Source organism: Phacochoerus africanus, chromosome 4 (genome assembly GCF_016906955.1).
Source record: "Phacochoerus africanus isolate WHEZ1 chromosome 4, ROS_Pafr_v1, whole genome shotgun sequence".
Classification (NCBI taxonomy): Eukaryota; Metazoa; Chordata; class Mammalia; order Artiodactyla; family Suidae; genus Phacochoerus; species Phacochoerus africanus.
Window position 1 is genome coordinate 89,651,002 of NC_062547.1, and position 22,030 is coordinate 89,673,031.

Here is a 22,030-nt window from a genome sequence, read left to right on the forward strand (position 1 = left end):
CGTTACCAAGTGCAGGAATTAAAACCACCACTCCCAGTTCTTGTTAAGTGCTTAGGTGTTCTCGAGTAGGGGAGCATGCCTCATGGAATTGATTCGAAGCAGCATATTACACACACTCATAATTTTGAACTTGGTGAGGAGTGGCATATACATATGCAACTAGAGTTAACCTTTAATGTGGTTTGTTTATAGCATGCCAGTATTATTTGAAGATATCTGCATTTCTAGTGCCTAACAAAACGTGCTGCTTGAAATATCTTTTTTACCTCATAAAACAAGACATTATTTGTGCTGCACGTGCTAAGTGTTGCACAGAACACCTAAAAATCTTAACACATGCTGTTCTATTTTACATTATTTATTTGCAAGCAGAGAAATCACACAGATGTTATTTAAAGTTTGAAAGTATATTTCAGGATATACCATTCTCATTTTTGGCTTTAGGTATTAATTTTGCTTTAAATAATAGTGGACTATGATGCTCACATCAAGTCTTCGTAATTACCCCTTACTTCCTCCACACAGACTGTGTCTCCCTATTGGCTTCCTGCCTTCCTGGCGCTTGTCTGCCTTTGTGCCTTTATGGGTGGTGCCCCCAGCCTGGGGGCCAAGAATGCCCTGCTCTGCCTCTCTCGTGCCTATGCTTATCCTCCTAGGCTCAGGTTGGACACCTCTAAAGAGCCTTTTAAAATTTCCTCCTCATCTTCGCCTCCCTGCTTCCTTCCAGGTAGAATGAATTACTTTCCTCCTTGTCCCCAAGCCTCTTTGCTGTGGGTGCATGTATTTCTTCCTCTTGTATTTTTATAGGTCTCTGAACGTATGTTTGTCTCCCCCAGTAATTGTAACTCTGAAGGGCAGTGTTTATAAATTTTCTCTTGCCTAGTACAATGCCTTCCATTATAGATACCTGGAAAAAATGGACAATGAATTAAATTGAGTTGCTTTGCTGAATTGCAGTTTTGAATGTCAGTTGTCTTATTTTGTATTTTTCTTGTATTTGGCGTTCACTGAAAAATACTTACTAAAGGACTTGAGCTTTATAATACGTGAAAATGGAAACAAAAGTTCCTATAACTAGTATTCAATGTTCTGAAAGGACTTTTGATTGAAAAGTATTATAACACATAAACATTTAATGTAGTTCTACAAACATAAACAGTTTTGATCTAACTCTGAAGAAAAAAATCTATGATGAAAAATGCTGGAAGGTTGAATACAATGAAGTTATATTTTTTTTTCATTGCACCTGGAGGAAAAACAGTCATGAGCCATCTCTCCCTTTGATTCATGTCCAGATGTTATTTACTGCTTGTCCTGTACCACGTGTTTGAGACACTTCTTTCAGCTATTAATATATCTGATGTTATTGCTGTATTGATGTTAATATAACGATTTGCCTTTCAGCAGTATTTTTCTGTATTGTTTGGTTTGGTTAGTCTGTTAAGGAATTATTCAATAAAGGTGGCTTTAAAAAATCAGCTTTAATCTGAAGGTAGAAAGTAATCCAATTATGGACAATTTGGAAAGTTTGTGTTATTTGCTTTGGTTGCTCTTATTATTACTTTTACTAAATACCTTTAATAGGCTTTAAAACTCATTGCAGTGGGCTTCTTACAGTTTTTTTTTTCAAAATTTGCGGGATTCTATTTTCTATGAAATGACTACAGTTTAATTGTGTACTTGTATTTGTGTTTACTTTTAGGGATGATATGAAGTCTGTTTTTCAGTGTGTGTGTGGTGTGTGTGTACAAATGCATGTGCATAGATATATGCATGGTTTCAATCTCAAATAAATTTTCCTTCTGAGGACAAGAGAAAATAAGTCATCCAGGGCATCTGAAAGGCTTCCTCAGAATATGGGTATCAGCCAACCTTGAATGTCAACCTGTGGGAATTTAGTGATTGAAAAAGCAGGTTTTATTGTAAACTGATTACAGTTGTTAGGCAATTGATGAGTAATGCGAAGGACCATATCATCATAGTGGTCTGACGTTGTCATTGATTTTCCAAAATCATTTCTAAGTTTCTTGAGCAAATGTTTCAGTGTCCAAGGCAATAATAACTAGACAGTATAGATGCATCATGGAGGCCCAGTCCTGTCTCCTCCACTTCCTTGCTGGGTGATATTGGGCAATTTATTTAACCTCTCTTTGCCTCAGTTACCTCTTTTAAATTGGGGTTAATAGTAGTACCTATCTTTTAGGATTGTTCTGAAGATTAAATGAGCTAAGTCTCATAAAAGCACCTAGAATAGTGTCTGTGAGATTATGACATAAACTTTAAAAACTGAGACCTAAACTTTGGAATGGATTTCTATTTTCATACGTGAATATTTATTAGAAGATAAAGACACTCTAAATGGACATTTTGTGCAAAACCTATCATACATAGTCACCATTGTCTTATGGAAATGTGAATCAGGAAAATTAAATAAAGGTGACTGAATTTAGAGCTAAATGCATGAGAATGAGACATGAACCTCTCTGGTACTTTAATCATTCCCAGACTCAAAATCATGTACTTTCAATGTACCAGTGTTCTTTGAAATTGTAACATGGGGTCTAAAAATACTTTTACCTTCTCAAATGACTATCCCAGTAACTTGGTAATTGCTCTTCATTCTTTTTCACTACTGAGTGAAATTAAAAATAGAACATTAACTAGTCTTGAATGCCATGCTATGGGAATTTAGTGATTGAATAACTGTTTTTTGGTAAGTTGACCCCAATTATTAGATAGAATGATGATGGTGATGCAAAGGACCATATTGTAGCAATGGTCTGATACCAAGGAGTTAACTGACTTAAGACTTATAATTTCTCTAATTTGTATTAACTGAAAAGGAATATTCAAGTCTCATGCGTGTGTTGAAACATCATGTCAAACATAAGATAAAATGTGAAAAAAAAATCCACTTAACATGTTTTGCAATGTGATTATTTTATAAACCAGAGTTGAAATTGTTCACTTTTAATTCAGGTGTATAGATTTCTGTGCATATACCTAATGCACATAGTTTCCTAGTTGAATATGAGATGAATAATTATTGACTAAGCCTGCTAGTTTATAGTTGCCAAGGAAACATTTGTTTTTTACCTCAAAGCTAAACTTCATAGTGATGACTTACATGCGCTAACAGTGTGTTTTATAATTTCTGGTTTACAAAAAAATAATTAAATACTGGAAGAATTTACCTGTGAACACATTACTATCCAGTTTTCATAGCCTCGGTTATTTCCTTTCTGAAAGTGACTCCCAAACCCTCTTGTCCACCTGTCTCTGCCCCAGTCTTCAGCTCTGCCCAAACCCATCTGCCTGGGTGACTCACGCCCACTCATGGCAAAGCAAGAACATGCTTTTTCCATCATTCCCTTTCCGACTTTGAGTATTTAGATTGCTGAGGCCACTGCATCCTGGCCGAGCCACCGAATTAGGGGTGAACCTAGGAGGGAGGCTTCATCGGCAGGCCTCCGTTTCGCCTTCTGTGAAAGGAGGGGATGTCCCAGGTCCTCTGAAAGATCTCTGCCTTGGATTCCACCCAGAGGTCTCTGGGTACCATCCTTCTGCTATGACTTGCTCATCTACTCCTCTAAGCATTCTGCCTTCTGCTTTTTCATCTCTCCTATGTTCTTCGTATTTCGTTACTGGCTGCCTGTGCTCTCTGCCGCCTTGCTCCCACCTACTTCTCCGCCTCCTCGCCCATTCTATTCATTGGAACCAAGCCTTCTCCCACCCTTTTCCCCAGTCCCACACCCTCCCTCCCTCAGAACTGCCTCCGTGTTATTCTTTAGGACCCAATAGCAGCCTTAGCTAAACACTCACCTGAATAGATGGAATCAGGGCCTGAAAACTTGGGTTCTTTACCCACTGCATGTACATCTTTAGATCTCTGTAAAAGTAGATGCTGTTTGGAATATTCATATGTTAATGTAAACATTTCGTGACCCACAATCATAGCTTTACTATTCTACATATATAAAGAACTTCAGAGAATTTTTTTTCTCCTCTTATAGAAATAACCTGTGCTCATTAAAAAAAGCAATCAGGAGGAGTTCCTGTCATGGCGCAGTGGTTGACGAATCCGACTAGGAACCATGGGGTTGCGGGTTTGATCCCTGGCCTTGCTCAGTGGGTTAAGGACCCAGCGTTGCCGTGAGCGTGGTGTGGGTTGCAGACGCGACTCGGATCCTGTTGTTGTGGCTCTGGTGTAGGCCGGTGGCTGTGGCTCCGATTGGACCCCTAGCCTGGGAGCCTCCATGTGCTGAGGGAGCAGCCCAAGAAATGGCAAAAAGACAAAAAAAAAAAAAAAGCAATCAGGGGAGTTTCCATTTTGGCTCAGCAGGTTAAGGACCCAATTTTGTCCCTGAGAGGATGCTGGTTCCATCCCTGTCCTCACTCAGTGGCTAAGGATCCAACGCTGCCACAAGCTGTGGTGTAGGTAGCTGCGGATGCAGCTCAGATCTGGTGTTGCTGTGGTTGTGGCATAAGCTGAAGCTATGGCTACAATTCGACTCCTAGCCTGGAAACTTCCACATGCCACACATGTGGCTATAAAAACAAAACAAATCAATCAGGAGACCCATAAAAATGTATGAAGAGGAAAATAAGATTGCCTACTGTCTCATTTCTTAGTGATGACCTCCATTAATATATAAGCAGTACATATTCATTTGCTAGTTTTTAGGAGGCTGATACGAGCCTTTGTAAAGATGCATTTGGGGTAGGTATTAGATTAAACCAATAGTAGAAATATTACTGGCTCTGCATTTCAGAAGTCAGAGGCAAGGTATTTGCAAACGTCTTTCTTAGTACTAAAGGTGTTTTTTGTTTGTTTGTTTTCGTTTTGTCTTTTTAGGGCCACACTCACGGCATATGGAGGTTCCCAGGCTAGGGATCAAATTGGAACTGCAGCCGCCAGCCTTCACCACAGCCACAGCAATGCCAGATCCGAGCCATATCTGTGACCTATACCACAGCTCACAGCAACGCTGGATCCTTAACCCACTGAGTGAGGCCAGGAATCGAACCCGCAACCTCGTGGGTCCTAGTCAGATTCGTTTCTGCTATGCTATGATGGGAACTCTGTTAGTACTAAAGGTTTGATACTAACTTAGATTGGAATTTTATTTTGGAGCCATTATTAGGGTGAAACCGTATAAAGGCTATGCATAGCTTCTCACCTTGAATAGAAGACAGTTTTGCTCATAGGAGTGTTCTGGGTATAGAATTTATGTGGTTTCCTTTCCATTTAGATTCCATTTAGAACTTTTATAATTTATATGTAACCTGAAATAGCTGCCCTTTAAAAATAGTTCTTTTTTTTTTTTTTTTTTTTGCTATTTCTTGGGCCGCTCCCGCGGCATATGGAGGTTACCAGGCTAGGGGTCGAATCGGAGCTGTAGCCACCGGCCTACGCCAGAGCCACAGCAATGAGGGATCCGAGCCACGTCTGCAACCTACACCACAGCTCACGGCAATGCCGGATCCTTAACCCACTGAGCAAGGCCAGGGACCGAACCCACAACCTCATGGTTCCTAGTCAGATTCGTTAACCACTGCGCCACGACGGGAACTCCCTAAAAATAGTTCTTAACTAAGTTGTGTTAAATTGTTTAATTTGTGTATTTTCATAATATACTTGCATTGGACATTCTGATTTTTTTTTTCCCCCACTGTACAGCAAGGGGATCAAGTTATCCTTACATGTATACATTACACTTACATTTTTTTTTCCCCACCCTTTGTTCTGTTGCAACATGAGTATCTAGACAAAGTTCTCAATGCTATTCAGCAGGATCTCCTTGTAAATCTCTTCTAAGTTGTGTCTGATAAGCCCAAGCTCCTGATCCCTCCCACTCCCTCCCCCTCCCATCAGGCAGCCACAAGTCTTTTCTCCAAGTCCATGATTTTCTTTTCTGTGGAGATGTTCATTTGTGCTGGATATTAGATTCCAGTTATAAAATCATATGGTATTTGTCTTTGTCTTTCTGGCTCATTTCACTCAGTATGAGATTCTCTAGTTCCATCCATGTTGCTGCAAATGGCATTATGTCATTCTTTTTCATGGCTGAGTAGTATTCCATTGTGTATATATACCACATCTTCCGGATCCAATCCTCTGTTGATGGACATTTGGGTTGTTTCCATGTCCTGGCTATTGTGAATAGTCCTGCAGTGAACATGCGGGTGCATGTGTCTCTTTTAAGTAGAGTTTGGACATTTTGTTTCTTAAAAACAAAGTGTACTGTATTAATGCTGTTTATCTACCTTCAGTGCTTTAGGAAGAAGAAATTCAATTTTCTTTTTATTATGTTATTTTGTTGCTATATGTGATTATACAATATGTACCTTATTCTTATGTAAATAAATGGATGGATATCAGATTACCAAGGACAGATGGCAGAAGTGCCTTGTTCTTTGAATTTAGTTTGGCTTTCTTTTTAAACTTATTTTCCCGCTTATAGATAAACAATCAGGTCTAAAGTGTTTTTACAAAAATAATAGGAATTTGCGTGACTCTTAAAATGTAGCATATTGTTTCTTCTGCTCAGAGTACAGGGGATTTACTTGTTCCAATGGTGCATCAAATAAATCCTTGGTATTTTGGGAAACAGGCCCTAGTGTTGTATCAGGAATGGCTCTCACTTGACAGAATTTTAATAACTGTATGTTCTTCACTTTTGTGATCACCAGGTTCTCTTATTCAAGTACCTTCCGTTGAGAGGGGGAAACTTAGTAAAGTTCGCCTGGGTTCATTGTCTTTGAAAAAGGAAGGAGAAAGACAATGCTTCCTATTTACAAAACACTTTTTAATTTGTACAAGAAGTTCAGGAGGAAAGCTGCATCTGCTCAAGGTACTGGTTTTACATGAATATCCATTTATATTCCATGCACTTAATAGGCTTCAAGGTTAATTTAGTTGTGTCTTTCCCTTGCCTGCTGTCATAAAACAGATTGTCACGGTTGCAACGGTTGCATCGTGAGGTCATGTACAGTTACCAGCCTTGACATTTACTTTGTTGTCAACTGGATACAAAGTAATAGAAATTGAAGTGTGCATTGCCATAAAGAAGAGAAATTAAAATCATAACCTGGACAAAATTACTCGTTGATGCCCACTGGGCTACAAAAATCTTGTCAAGGTACTACAGTGTAAGATTATGTAATATTTGCTAAATGCTATTTTATCTTGCTTAGTACCAGGAATGAGCAAACTATGACCCATGGCTTGCTACCTCTTTTTAATAATAAAGTTTTGTTGGAACGCAGACACCCTCATTTCCTTGTATATCATCCCTGGCTGTTTTCATGGTTTTTTAAGATGGCAGATTTGAGCAGTTGCAATAGAGATCATATGACTTGCAAAACCTAAAAGATTCATTAGCTGGCCTCTTACAGAGAAAGTTTGCCTGTCTGTACCTTCTGTTAGTGCCTGAAAATATTATCCAACATCATGGCCACAGCTTTCTACTGCTTCAGCCACTTCTTGTTGGAGAGTTCTGCCCTTTGCTGAGTGAGCTGTATTTACTCTATAGGGCCCCTAAGGTGCCCTATAATCTCCCATAGACTGACTTGCTAAGTTTCATCAATATTGGCAGTGGGAGTCGGATGAGGTCGAAGAGTAAGGATGTTCAGTGAGTTCAATTACTTTTACACATCGAAGTTTAATTTGGACTCAGTGAAAAATTATTTCATGATGCAAAATTGCCGTTTTCTTCTGTGGCAATTGGAATGTTTAACAAATCACACCTTCCCAACTTGTGCAGGATTCTTAGCCTCTTAATGAAAACTTGGTTTGTTTCCAGACAGGTGGCGTTCTCTCTCTCATAGATTGTACATTGATCGAGGAGCCTGATGCAAGCGATGATGACTGTAAGTCACATTCTATCACTTTGAATTATATTAGAATTAAAAAGTCCTATGGTTTTTAATTCATTCACCACTAAGAAGAGCTGCTTAAGGAGGCAGGAGCTAAGGGTAAATGTCCTGAGTTCATTTATATATGAGAAATTCTGTCAAACCATTTAACCTGTGAGCTGTGTTAAACCATTGATGGGAATTCATGTTTTGCTGAATTTGTCTCATGATAGTGACTTTTCTGTGGCTGAGAAGGAAGAAATTGAAGTAGTGTTGGAATTCAGGAACTTATGTAAAAATTAAAAAAAAAAACCCATGAAATGAGGAGAGTAGGATGCTAGCTCTGAGTAACCTATTGATGCCAGCTTCTTCATCTGCTATGAGCTTAACCAAGCCATCCTTATGCCTGAAAAGCACCATATTGCTGAAATGAGACACATTGATTGTATTACTAGAACTACATGTAAGCAGACATCACTCATATTTTTGCGTTCACATCTAACTCTCTGGTTTACGTGTGTTGAAGCCAAAGGTTCTGGGCAAGTGTTTGGACACCTGGATTTTAAAATAGTGGTGGAGCCTCCTGACGCTGCTCCTTTCACTGTAGTCTTGTTAGCACCTTCCCGCCAAGAGAAAGCTGCCTGGACAAGTGACATAAGTCAGGTAAGCAGGTGGCTTTTGCCACAGATTGGTTTTTGTTGTTGTTTTAAATTTCACAACCTGAACTTTGGGGAAGGAGTTTTAGAGTCAGTTTATTTTTATTAAAAAAATTATATCTTGTTGCTGTGATCACTGCTCTGTAAATGGATTGGATCATTTGTGTTTGCTTAAAGTTTACCTGAAATGTAGTCATTGTGTTTTGTTTCTGGCATTTTGGTGCAAGCTGTCAAAGTAATCACTTGTGCTGAACAGTGTTAAAATTGCCCTGTTGGTAATAAATTGCCCAATGACCCCATTTGATTTTTTTGTTTCCTGCTTACTTGATACTGAGGTAGGAAAATGGTGAGGGGTACAAAAACAACTAATAAGGACTCTGGTGAGAAATCACAAATTAAGGAATCAGATCGAAGAAGTGATACTGTCTGTAACACAAAGTCTGAAAATTAGCTTCTGTATTTTACACAGAAAAAATTAGGAACTGATTTGCTTACCTTTCATTGATTAGCCATGCCCAGTGAGGGAACTGCTGCATTTATTCAGGATTTGAAAAAATATCAAAACTAGGGATGATTGAACTTGGGGATTCCTCAATCCAAGTTCCATATTAATTTTGGCTCCATTAACCAACTGAGGTACGAAAAGGGAAGCCGTGTAAGGAAAATATTAAAAGAAAGCTTAGTAATTCAAAGTTGTTAACTCAAGGAATGTTGGGGCAAACAGGAAAGACCTACACTATAGATTTCATTGCCTTCTTTTTCTGAAGAACTCATAATAATTTATATATAAGACTTGGGTATAAATATGAGCTGTATCATAGCTCTTAGATAATTAATTTTTTTCTCAGTGACTGAAAACTTAGGGGAAAATGAATGCAAAAGTAATTATTTTTATGTGTTGGAGTTCCTGTCGTGGTCCAGTGGTTAACAAACCTGACTAGCATCCATGAGGAGGTGGATTCAATCCCTGGCCTCGCTCAGTGGGTTAAGGATCCGGCGTTGCCATGAGCTGTGTGTGGGTTGCAGATGTGGCGCAGATCCTGTGTCGCTGTGGCTGTGGTATAGGCAGGCAGCTGTAGCTCCGATTCGACCCCCCTAGCCTGGGAACCTCCGTATGCCGTGGGTGCGGCCCTAAAAAAACAAAAAGACAAAAAAAATTATTTTTATATGTCAAAGAAATTTTACAGACTTAATTTCATTTGACTCTTGCAATACAATGCTGAAGGAAAGCAGAAATCGTAGTCCCGGAGTTCCCGTTGTGGCGCAGTGGTTAACGAATCCGACTAGGAACCATGAGGTTGTGGGTTCGGTCCCTGGCCTTGCTCAGTGGGTTAAGGATCTGGCGTTGCCGTGAGCTGTGGTGTAGGTTGCAGACGCGGCTCGGATCCCGCGTTGCTGTGGCTCTGGCGTAGGCCGGTGGCTACAGCTCCGATTCGACCCCTAGCCTGGGAACCTCCATATGCCGCGGAAGCAGCCCAAAGAAATGGCAAAAAGACAAAAAAAAAAAAAAAAGAAATCGTAGTCCCATCTCACAGGTGAGTAACTTGAGGTTGAAGGGCTAAGCATTTGTCTGAAGTTACATAACTTCATTCAGAGTCAGGACTTAAACCCAATCCAGGTCTTTTATTAGCACTCTAAATATCCTCTACCAGGATTTTTCCTTCTCCCACCACCCACCCCCAGCCCCCCGCCGGGCTGTTTCGATGGTGAATAAATAGTTGAAGTGAAGGTGCTTCTTTTCTGGTTAAAAAGGGAATGAAAATATGAGATGTTATATATTTGCATAATTACATCCTTGTGGTAATTTATTCATACTTTCATTAGCTCCATGCTGTATGAATTAATACTTTAATTAAGTCTCTGTAATGCATCTTTTACCTTATGAAACTCTGAATCAGCCATTGATTCTATGAGTGTTAATTGAGCAATCACCATGTGTTGCCAGATATTGTGTGGTTACTAGGGACATGGCAATGGTCCCTGCTCTCAAGGAGATCGGCAGGCTAGTAGGGAAGAAAAAGAAGTAGACAACTTAATGCAACAAAATTTTGTAGGTGTTGTGAGGCCAAGATAAATAGGAGGCGTGGGCAGAATAGGAGTGTAGGCAAAGCTGTTTTTCCAGCTGCTTATAGTTTCTACCTTACAATGTAAACTGGGGCTCCTAAGATGCAGAGTTGATAAAAGTTTTTTTAAAAAATATTTAAATTTTATTTTTATTAGAGTTGATTTATGGTGTTGTGTCAATTTCAGGCTCCAAGCGATCTTCCTTAGGGTACCCAGTGAGCCATTGCTAAGACCCCTGGGTTGCTTGAATGACTCTATGCCCAGTCCTTTAAAGGAAGGATCCACTATTTTGCCACTCAGAAGCATCAAATGAGTCTTTTTACTGAGACTACATCTGTCTCGCTTTTTTCATATTTATTTATAGCATAGTTGATTTATAATGTTGATTGCAGTTAATCTTAACAATTAACAGTGTTAACTTTTGCTGTACAGCAAAGCGATGTATACACGTATGTACATTCTTTTTTTTTTTTTTTTTTAAACATCCCTTTTCATTATGGTTTACCCCAGGAGTTTGGATGTAGTTCCCTCTGCTCTGCAGTAGGATCTTGTTGTCCATCCATTCTAAGTCTAATAGTTTGCACCTACTACCCCTAAACTCCCTGCCTATCCCACCTCCACTCCCTCTTGGCAACCAGAAGTCTGTTCTCCACAATCTGTGATACTTAGACTACATCTTGAGTTGAATGTACAGATTCTTTCTGTTTTTCCAAGTTGCTATGGCTAAGATGTTTAACTGTAGTAGATTGTAAGTGCAATTGAATTGGAGAAGGAAACAACAGAGAAAACAACAATATCTTCAGGGTTTGAATGGTGGGTGGTGGAAGCAGAGTGCCACACTGTTGATTGAGGCCAGCCTACTGCCCAAGCAGCCTGCGTCTCAACCGGGCTTTGTTCTCTGCTTAAGGCATTTTCATTTTATGAGGGAAATTATGTACTATACATACATTGATGGAATTGGTCATTCTCCCAAGTGTGCCTTTGGATATATTCATTATTAATAAAATGAACTTATGGAATGTTTGAAAATGTATTTTTTTAGTATTTTATCATGTGTATGTAAAAATATGGACACAAAAAGGAACTAAAATTATCCCAGATCATTAAATAAATATGCATCAGAGTACTTTTCACAGACAACTGTATAGAATTACTTGAGGGTTTTTTAAAAATACAGATTCCTGAACCCACGTTCCAGATAACCGCCCTCCCCCCAGGTTTAAGAACCTCTACAGATCACTTTTGCACAGTTAAATTAGAGAAACTCTGCTCTGAAAACCAGATGTTTCCATCTCTAAAACCATCACAGTCCTGTCATACAGAAATAATTAAACAGTTTGGCTCTCAGTGTATATATGCATTGTTTTGCTTTTTACATTTTTCTGTGTTCCTATTAAGTCTTCATATTGGGTGTCTTCTGATAATAATATATATATTACTGTGTATATACACACACACACTGTGTATATATGTGTGTATACACACACACACACACGTTTTACCATGTTAACACTTTTCTAGGTCTTTCTGAATAATTAAGCATATGGGCAGTTTCCAGGTTTCAGCTTTAATATGTGATGTGATGCTAAACATCTTTGTGCAGGAGTTTCTCCCCCTTTCAAGGTCCCTTGTTGGTATATCTTGCCCACAGCAGGTAAGGCTGGTACAGAGGGCATGATCACTCTCATGATTTCATGATTCATGACTCAACAGACTGCCCAAATGTGCCAAGAAACATGAAACTCCTCATTTCACGATACCATCAGCAAGGTGTCTGTGCAGCTTTTTTTCAAGTCCTGAGAATGTTGAGTTTTGTCGCATTTATCACATTTTCTGATTTAAGGAAAAGTGGTATGGCTTTCTAGTGGTTTTAATTTACATGTCTATAATTAACAGTGAGATTAGAATTTTCCAGTATTTCTATTTCTTATCTGTTTATACCAGATGGACATCTATTCGTTGGAGCTAGCTATCCTTATAGACTAGGGAAATACATTTTTTTCCAATCCAAATTATGAATATGGTCTCCATTATTTTCTCCTTTCATTTTTGTCACTCTTTGTTTTGAAAAATTTTATTTTTTTCTGGCTTGATACCACCTTGCTAAACTGTTGTACCGTGTTATACTAATCACATGTAGCTCTTATTTGAGATAATGAAGTGGTTCCTGAATATTGACATAATCCTAGTTTCCAATAAAGAGCCATACAAAAATTAAGACTTTTTACTTTGTCAGATCTCTCTTTTTGAAGCTATAATTTTTAGAAGTAACAATTGCTTGAATGATTAATTATACTTTTAGCTCCACCAGCAAGGTCATAATTAACTGTTGGTGCCTCCAACAAAATGTGCAAGTGGTTAATGGTCTTGACCAATAATTCTTCCCTTTTCATCTATTTATAGGGAAAAATCTGAGGCCGAAGATTTGACCATTCATTTCAGTATAGTGCAGTCATTTGTGCATATCTTACTGTCATACATAATGGTGTATTAAACAGATTTTTCTATAATTATGGGTATTAACTAAAATGCAGAATTAAAATTCACCTCTGAGCCTCTTGGTTTGGGCAGATGTGTCAAAATATAGACCTTGTATAGATGAATTTGTAGCACATGGTCATGCTTCTTCCCTTAAAATAGCCTCTCTGCAATCAACAGGGAATTTTTTACTTTAATATAACAAGGTGAATTAAAAGAGAAAAATTGAATTTACTTTTCTTCCCACTACTTTGAAGTGTCAAGAAGCTCAAAAATATGGTGACACAGTAGACCACTGACTTTTTTTTAATTGTTGTTATTTTTTTAATAGTTATTTCCTCAATACAATTTTTTTCTACTGTACAGCATGGGGACCCAGTGCACACATTCTGTTTTTGCACATTATCATGATGCATCATAAGTGACTAGACATAGTTGCCAGTGCTACACAGCAGGATCTCATTGCTAATCCATTCTAAAGGCAATAGTTTATATCTGTTAACCCCAAGCTCCCCAAGCAACCCATTCCCTCCCCCTCCCCTTGGCAACCGCACGTCTTTTCTGCAAGTCCTTGATTTTCTTTTCTGTGGAAAGATTCATTTGTACCTTATGTTATATTCCAGATATAAGTGATACCATATGGTATTTGTCTTTCTCTTTCTGACTTCATTCAGGATCAGAGTCTCTAGTTCTGTCCATGTTGCTGCAAATGGCATTATTTCGTTCTTTTTTATAGCTGAGTAGTATCCCATTGTGTATATATACCACATCTTCCTAATCCAGTCTGTTTTACCACTGACTTTTGATCAGATATTGCCTTAAGCAAGACTCACCAAAAAAACTCCTGCTTGAACAAGCCATTCTTTTTTATTAATTAATTAATTTATTTTTATTACTCAACGAACTTACTACATTTATAGTTGTACAATGATCATCACAATCCAATTTTATAGAAACAAGCCATTCTTAACCCTTCTTCAAGGACCTAGCATCAAATTACCTGGGCTTTTGTGAATTTACATATTATCAGGCCCCACCCTAGTCATAGTCATCACAAACTGAACTAGAATAGCTATGACCTAGGAATCTGCTTCTGTTATCCAATTAAGATTGACAGTAATTTGCATAAATTCAATGGGTCCTTAAAGGTATATGACACCCTGGTTATTTTCATGCCTTTCTTCTTAAAATGAGTGAACTGTATTTATTTTCCCAGGGCTCAATCTCTTCTCCCCAACACAACCAAGATACATACTTATATGATCATGAATATATAGCATGGCTTCTAATATATTCATACACACATTCCTAAATACAAATTCTGTTGTAGTTTAACTTTTTTTTTCCGGATGAGAACACTTTCTTCAGTGCAGCATTACTGAAAATGCCAAATGGAAGTGAAATAAAAGCAGAATACTTTGATTGAAGTAGAATTGGTGGACTCTGAGCCTTCAGGAGTCCTATTTGTTCATACCTGTGTCGTTACAGCAGCTTGTCTTTGGAGCCTCTAAAAAAGAAGGTGTTCATTTCAAAACCACTCTTCTATCATAAATATACCATAATATGTTTTATACATTTTAACACATGTATTATATATATAAATAATTTAAAATATATATATATATGTATATTTATCCCAAAGATAGGTTAAACATTGTCCGTTTTCAAAGACTGTTTTGTACAGATAAATATGACTTTTATTTCTTGGTATTTTGATATAAAGTTCAGATTTCATATATATTTTCTTCTCCTGGAACTTGATGGTATGTGAAAATTTCTTTTTCTTCCCATTGAAAATAATTTTCATGCTTAACACAGTGAATCAGAAAGATTTATGAATGAGATCTGACATTGGATAATGAGATGTTCAGAAGTGGTCACATAAATCTTCTCTTTTGGATCTAAAACATTTATCTCAAGTTCCAATCCTGACATGGTGAGGGCTGCTCCAATTTAGATCCCCTTTAGTTATAAAACCAGAGGTCTTTAATACATAAAACCAGTATAATAAAGAAATTGAATACATTGGTGATACTTACAGATATAAAGGGAAATCTCTAGCTGGCAGAAATAACAAGGGAACTTGAAGTCAGGGCAGACAGCATGTAAACTGAAGACTGAGGAACTTGGGAATGATTTTATATTGGATGTTGGTCCCATGCCCAAGAGATATTAACAAAAGGGGTGAGAGGTAACCTTGGGGTCTCTTAAAGGAATTGAGATCTCTGTTTAAAGCCTGAGCATTGAAAGGCTGTCCCCTCTATGAAATAAGAACTCAAAAAAACTGATTAGGCCAGGAGCGACATAAGGAAGTTTGTCTTTGTCTTGAGTTCTGTATTTTTAAAACTCTCCTTTGGAAAAAACAAATGTGTTTATGGCCTATGGATTTGAAATTCAGATTTAGGTTATTCACATGGTGCAAAAATTCCAAACTGAGAAATTAATGCAAAAACAATTTTTGGACTGTTGCTCTCTCAAGAATGCTTGGTAGAGGCAAACCTGAAGTCAGTGCATTAGCAGCACTTCAACAATTCAGGGCTTATGACAATGTACTCAAAATCAAAAATACACATCTTGTGACTAAATGATCTGTCCCAAGCAAGAGTTGAAGGACCCAGTGAGCAGTTTAATCAGCACTGCTGGAACTTGAGATAATAGAGTGATAACTTAGAAAAGACTATGCGAAAGAGTGTTTAAAGTATAATAAAGCTATGGAAAAGACTATACCTATATGTGTAGCAAAGTCACCTTGCTGTACAGTAGAAATTAACACAACATTTTAAATCAACTATACTTCAATAAAATAAATTATTGCAAAAACAAAGCTATGAAAGGAAGGAACAGAAGATGGGAGGGAAGGAAGAGGAAGGAAAGAAAAGAATAGATCACTGTGTAAAAAGGACCAGGCTGATCTGTCAGTGAACCAAGTAGAAAATCTGTATGTCTAACTGAATCACTTTGTTGTATCGCAGAAATTATCACATTATAAATCAACTATATTTCAATAAGACTTTAAAAAATGAAAACAATCTAAACATGGAACCCAGGTCCCAAGTCATCCTAAAGCTGTTGTCTGTGTAACTATGCCATTGCTTAGAATGTTAAATGAAACTGAAGGAACACTGTTCATATCCCACAAGTCTCACCACACAGCGTCTCTGCCCTCCCACTTCCTGTGCTGGTGGCCCAGGTAGCATCCTCATTCTGCTCAGAAACATTGAGAGTGAAAAGTCTAAGGAATAGCTAGAAAGGTCGTGGGATGAAGCTTCTCTTATCCTCTCCTTCCTCTCCCTGTCTCTGTGCACCATCTGTCCTCATACAGCTTTTTTCCCCATGCCCCCCAAACCCCATACTCATAGTTTCATAAGAATAGGGAGAATGCTAATCCAGTTCCCACTGGAATTAGGAAAGTGAATTTACAGTGGCTTGCCTTATTCATCTTTGAAGCTTTTTCGTGTATCCTTTCTCTGCTCCCTGTCCTCATCTCCCAGCATTTAGCCCAGTATTTGTCATGTAGTAAGTACTTAATAAACACAGACCCGAGACCCTCATTTAATCAAATCCCTAATGCCATATAATCAGTGCATCTTCTTGGTGCCTTTGAGAATCCAAAAGATAGATTAGTTTGGGTTAGGATCTGTGTCATTCAAAAGACATTTGTTCATGCTTTACTGCTTTTAAATATATTTGCATTTCCATTGCATTTTCTTTTTTTCTTCTTTTATGTAATTTTTTTTTCCAATTTTAGCTGGTTTGCAGTCTTCTGTCAACTTTCTATGGTAGCTACTGCATTTTCTAATTAAAAACTGCCTATTAGTGATAGTCATCTTTGAATTTTTTTTTTAACCCTGCTTTTTTTCTCTTGGTTTTCTTCAGTAACTCATCGATTTATATTTTTTCTTCAAAATATTTATCTCCATCTCTTCCTTTTCATTCCCAGCGTCTGTCTCTGAGGAGGCATGAATCATTTCATTTATGACTCAGAGTCTCATTCTGATGATCTCTTCATTCATTCCTCCCTCTTTTCAGTGAATTATCTCCATGAAGCCAGCTGTAGATCTTTTAACATAAACAGGCCACTTAGAAACCTGTAGTGACTTCCCATCTGCCTCTGGACAAAACCCAGATTCGAGACTGCTGACTGCAGCTGACTCCATCATAAACGCACACACCAGCCAGCCTCATCTCTTCGTTCTCCAATGTGTGTTCGCTCTTAGCAGTGGAGTTGATGGTATCTTTTTGCATCTGGCCCTGCCTGAGAGCTCTCCCTTAGAGGTCCTGTGGCCGTTTTCAGGTTCAAGAGGATACCTCACCAGTGAGTAGCTTGGCTCACTTGTGGAAACACTGATTTTTTACAACTGGATACTAATTTAGGATATTGCAGTTTCAAGACTTTTGGAAGAATACCACATTCAACTTCTGTGGCTCAAAACTGACACATACTAGGATAGGAGAGGCAGCATGTCTTTGGCCTAAACAAGCGCAGCCCAGGAGTTCCCTGGTGGTTCGGCAGATTAAAGATGCAGCATTGTGACTGCTGTAGCTCAGGGCACTGCTGTGGTACACATTTGATTCCCAGCCTAAGAACTTCCACATGGGCGTGGCTAAAAAAAAAAAAATGAGCAGCCCATACACATGCTTTTCTGAAGTGTATGAAATCTGTGCTTGGAACCAGACCAGCTACGGCAGGATCCTATTCTTTGGGGCCCACCACAAAGTGGTTAATTTGGAATTATAGCCATCAACCAGTGTTGAGGAAGTTGATAAGAAATGATTTGGTAAAACCTGTAATTACTGTTTTTTACCAGTTTCTCTAGCAGTTTCTATTGGCAACATGTTGCTTTGCTGAGGATATATATATGTCATGCTGTTCATGACATTATTCAATGCTTTCTTTATGAGAACCCAAGAGATGATTTTCCTCTGGATGCAGGTTAAGATAACATGGATTTTGTAGCTGACTTTGTGGCCCCCTTTAAATTGGCTGCTCCATAGCTCAGCTAATTTTGAGGACCCTGTATAGCAAGTGTTTGGGACTTCTCAATATAATGTATGTATGGTGGTTTGATCCCAGGCTTCATCTTATTATTTTCCATTCTTTATCCAACTCCTCTCTGATTTTTGTACTTATCTTGACTTTTTCTTACCATAGGTATTTTTATAATCCACCTGTGTGAATAAGATATTCTATAAACTCACATGTAAGCACATATCATCTAATTTATAGTTGGATAACCATAATTAGTCATATAAAAAGAAAACTCCAAATTCCAGATGCTTAAGGAAATGAATTGAAGGGGAACTTGAAAATATTCCATTTTCTTCCCACGAGTTGAGATCCTCTGTACTTGGTCATTGAAATAATGGTGTAAGACCTAAGGAAACAAATTTTTTAGGGAAAAACAGGTATGAAAATAGCTGATATGCTAAGTAGAATGAATAGTCAGGGAATGTCATTGATCCAAAGTTTCTTATATGGCATATTCACTCTTTTGTTAGACACCGGGGTTTAGGAATAAACCCTGGGTTCAGGGCTATGTGAAATCACTTGGCAATGAGCTTCTTCACAGCACTTAATTGCACTCGTAAAGGACTACATGGTATCCTAATAACTAAAAGTAATTTATGATTTCAAAAATTGTTTCAATCTTTTTTTTTTCATTTTCTGCTTTGTTTAAAGGAAATATATGTAATTCAAAATAAATCCTTCTCCAACCCAAAGTAATTGCAAAGGGAAATTTTAAATTGATAAGGCATGGATATAAATAAAGAAGGCAGAGGAAATGAGCCCTTTAGGAAAAATTAGAAAATTAGCAAATTCCTGAGTTGTCCTCTTAGAAGGAAAATAGAAGATGAACAGGGATGGATGTATGCCAGAAATTGGAGAAAGTATATATATCCTCACCAAAGCAACATGTTGCCAATAGAAACTGCTAGAGAAACTGGTAAAATTGGGGAATTTATTGGCCAAAAGGCCCACTGAGAAGCAGGTACAGAGCTTGCTTGTGAGAGAGATGGTGCATTCCATCCAAGGAAGGCACCATTTTTAAAAATTAATTAATTAATTTTTCCGCTGTACAGTGTGGGGGCCAAGATACACTTACATGTATACATTTTTTTTCCACTCTTCGTTCTGTTACAATATAAGTATCTAGACATAGTTCTCAATGCTATTCAGCAGTATCTCCTTGTAAATCCATTCCAAGTTGTATCTGATAACCCCAAGCTCCTGATCCCTCTCACTCCCTCCCTCTCCCCCCAGGTGGCCGCATGTCTATTCTCCATGTCCGTGATTTTCTTTTCGGTGGAAAGGTTTGTTTGTGCCATATATTAGATTCCAGTTATAAGTGAAATCATATGGCATTTGTCTTTCTCTTTCTGACTTATTTCGCTCAGTATGAGAGACTCTAGTTCCACCCATGGTGCTATAAATGGTATTATGTCGTTCCTTTCTATGGCTGAGTAGTATTCCATTGTGTATATATACCACATCTTCTGAATCCAATCATCTGTTGATGGACATTTGGGTTGTTTCCATGTCCTGGCTATTGTGAATAGTGCTGCAATGAACATGTGGGTGCATGTGTCTCTTTTAAGTAGAGTTTTGTCCTAATATATGCCCAAGAGTGGGATTGCAGGGTCATATGGGAAGTTCTATGTATAGATTTCTAAGGTATCTCCAAACTGTTCTCCATAGTGGCTGTACCAGTTTACATTCCCACCAACAGTGCAGGAGGGTTCCCTTTTCTCCACACCCCCTCCAGCATTTGTGATTTGTGGACTTATTAATGATGGCCATTCTGACTGGTGTGAGGTAGTATTTCATGGTAGTTTTGATTTGCATATCTCTTACAATCAGCGATGTTGAGCATTTTTTCATGTGTTTGCCGGCCATCTGTATATCCTCCTTGGAGAAATGTCTATTCAGGTCTTTTGCCCATTTTTCCATTGATTGATTGGCTTTTTTGCTGTTGGGTTGTATAAGTTGTTTATATATTCTAGAGATTAAGCCCTTGTCGGTTGCATCATTTGAAACTATTTTCTCCCATTCTGAAAGTTGTCATTTTGTTTTCTTTTGGGTTTCCTTTGCTGTGCAAAAGCTTTTCAATTTGATGAGGCCCCATTGGTTTATATTTGCTCTTATTTCTGTTGCCTTGGGAGACTGACCTGAGAAAATATTCATGATGTTGATGTCAGAGAGTGTTTTGCCTATGTTCTCTTCTAGGAGTTGCATGGTGTCCTGTCTTATATTTAAGTCTTTCAGCCATTTTGAGTTTATTTTTGTGCATGGTGTGAGGGTGTGTTCTAGTTTCATTGCTTTGCATGCAGCTGTCCAGGTTTCCCAGCAATGCTTGCTGAATAGACTTTCTTTTTCCCACTTTATGTTCTTGCCTCCCTTGTCAAAGAGTAATTGACCATAGGTGTCAGGGTTTATTTCTGGGTTCTCTATTCTGTTCCATTGGTCTGTCTGTCTGTTTTGATACCAGTACCACGCTATTTTGATGACTGTGGCTTTATAATATTGCCTGAAGTTTGGGAGAGTTATGCCTAAAGTTTGGGAGAGTTATGTCCCCTGCTTGGTTTTTGTTTCTCAGAATTGCTTTGGCAATTCTGGGTCTTTTGTGGTTCCATATAAATGTTTGGATTGTTTGTTCTAGTTCTGTGAAAAATGTCCTGGGTAATTTGATGGGGATTGCATTGAATCTGTAGATTGCTTTGGGTAGTATGGCCATTTTTACAATATTGATTTTTCAAATCCATGAACATGGAATGTCTTTCCATTTCTTTACATCTTCTTTGATTTCTTTGATTAAAGTTTTATAGTTCTTGGCATGTAAGTCCTTTACCTCCTTGGTCAGGTGTATTCTCAGGTATTTGATTTTTTGAGGTGCAATTTTAAAAAGTATTATATTTTTGTATTCCTTTTCTAATATTCATTGTTGGTATGTAGAAATGCAACTGATTTCTGAATGTTAATCTTATATCCTGCTACTTTGCTGAATTTATTAATCAGTTCAAGTAGTTTTGGGGTTTTCTATGTATCGTATCATGTCATCTGCATAACAGTGACAGTTTTATCTCTTCTCTTCCTATTTGGATGCCTTTTATTTCTTCTGTTTGTCTAATTGCTGCGGCTAGGACTTCCAAAACTATGTTGAAGAGCAGTGGTGAGAGTGGGCATCCCTGTCTTGTTCCAGATTTGAGTGAGAAGGCTTTCAGTTTTTCTCCATTGAGTATTATATTTGCTGTGGGTTTGTCATAAATGGCTTTGATTCTATTCAGGAATGTTCCCTCTATACCCACTTTGGAAGCCACCATTTCTACTCTGCCTGCAACCTACCAACCACTAGGGCATAGAATGAATATAGCAGAGTCAGTCAATGAAGGTGTAAACTTCTCTAGTAGTGCTAATTCTCTAGTGATTGCTAGAGAACTGTGCCGTTGTGACATTGTGCTCAGAATCCTTGGGGAACACCTACCAGGAAAATGTAGCCCTTATATCCATCCTCAGGAATTTTCCAGCTGCACAGTTTTGGTATTTGGATATTGAATCTGTTCATCAATGTGTAATGTTTGGTGTGTGTGGCAAGTGTGTGTGTGTGTGTGGTGTGCGCGCGCCTGTGTGCACAGATGTGAAACTAAATTGTTTTTGCAGCTCTAAATAATTCTGGGACGATATATTCTGCCTAGTTTTCATGTGAGTTGTAACTGTCTGTTTTTTAATTTCACAGTGTGTGGACAACATACGGTGTAATGGTCTAATGACCATAGTGTTTGAAGAAAATTCCAAAGTCACTGTGCCACATATGATTAAGTAAGTGTGGTAATCCTTTCTCTTACGTTTTAAGCAAGATCAGATTGGTCGAGAATGTAAAACCCTGCATAAAATATTGCTTCGGTAGCATTTGGCTTCATACTGTGGAAGATGGTTGACAGTAATGTGACAGTTCATGATATGACATTATAAATAATAA

The 22,030-nt window shown here is 38.2% G+C and overlaps 1 protein-coding gene across 4 annotated transcripts in view; it reads left to right on the plus strand.

The window, feature by feature from the left end:
- RASGRF2 (Ras protein specific guanine nucleotide releasing factor 2) overlaps nt 1-22,030 on the plus strand; it is a 259,593-nt gene that overhangs the window by 121,046 nt on the left and 116,517 nt on the right. For all 4 annotated transcript variants that reach the window (XM_047778205.1, XM_047778206.1, XM_047778207.1 and 1 more), the window contains 4 exons: nt 6,694-6,854; nt 7,806-7,872; nt 8,384-8,520; nt 21,788-21,870. In XM_047778205.1, coding sequence (XP_047634161.1) covers nt 6,694-6,854; nt 7,806-7,872; nt 8,384-8,520; nt 21,788-21,870 — 448 coding nt within the window. The remainder of the gene's footprint in view (nt 1-6,693; nt 6,855-7,805; nt 7,873-8,383; nt 8,521-21,787; nt 21,871-22,030) is intronic.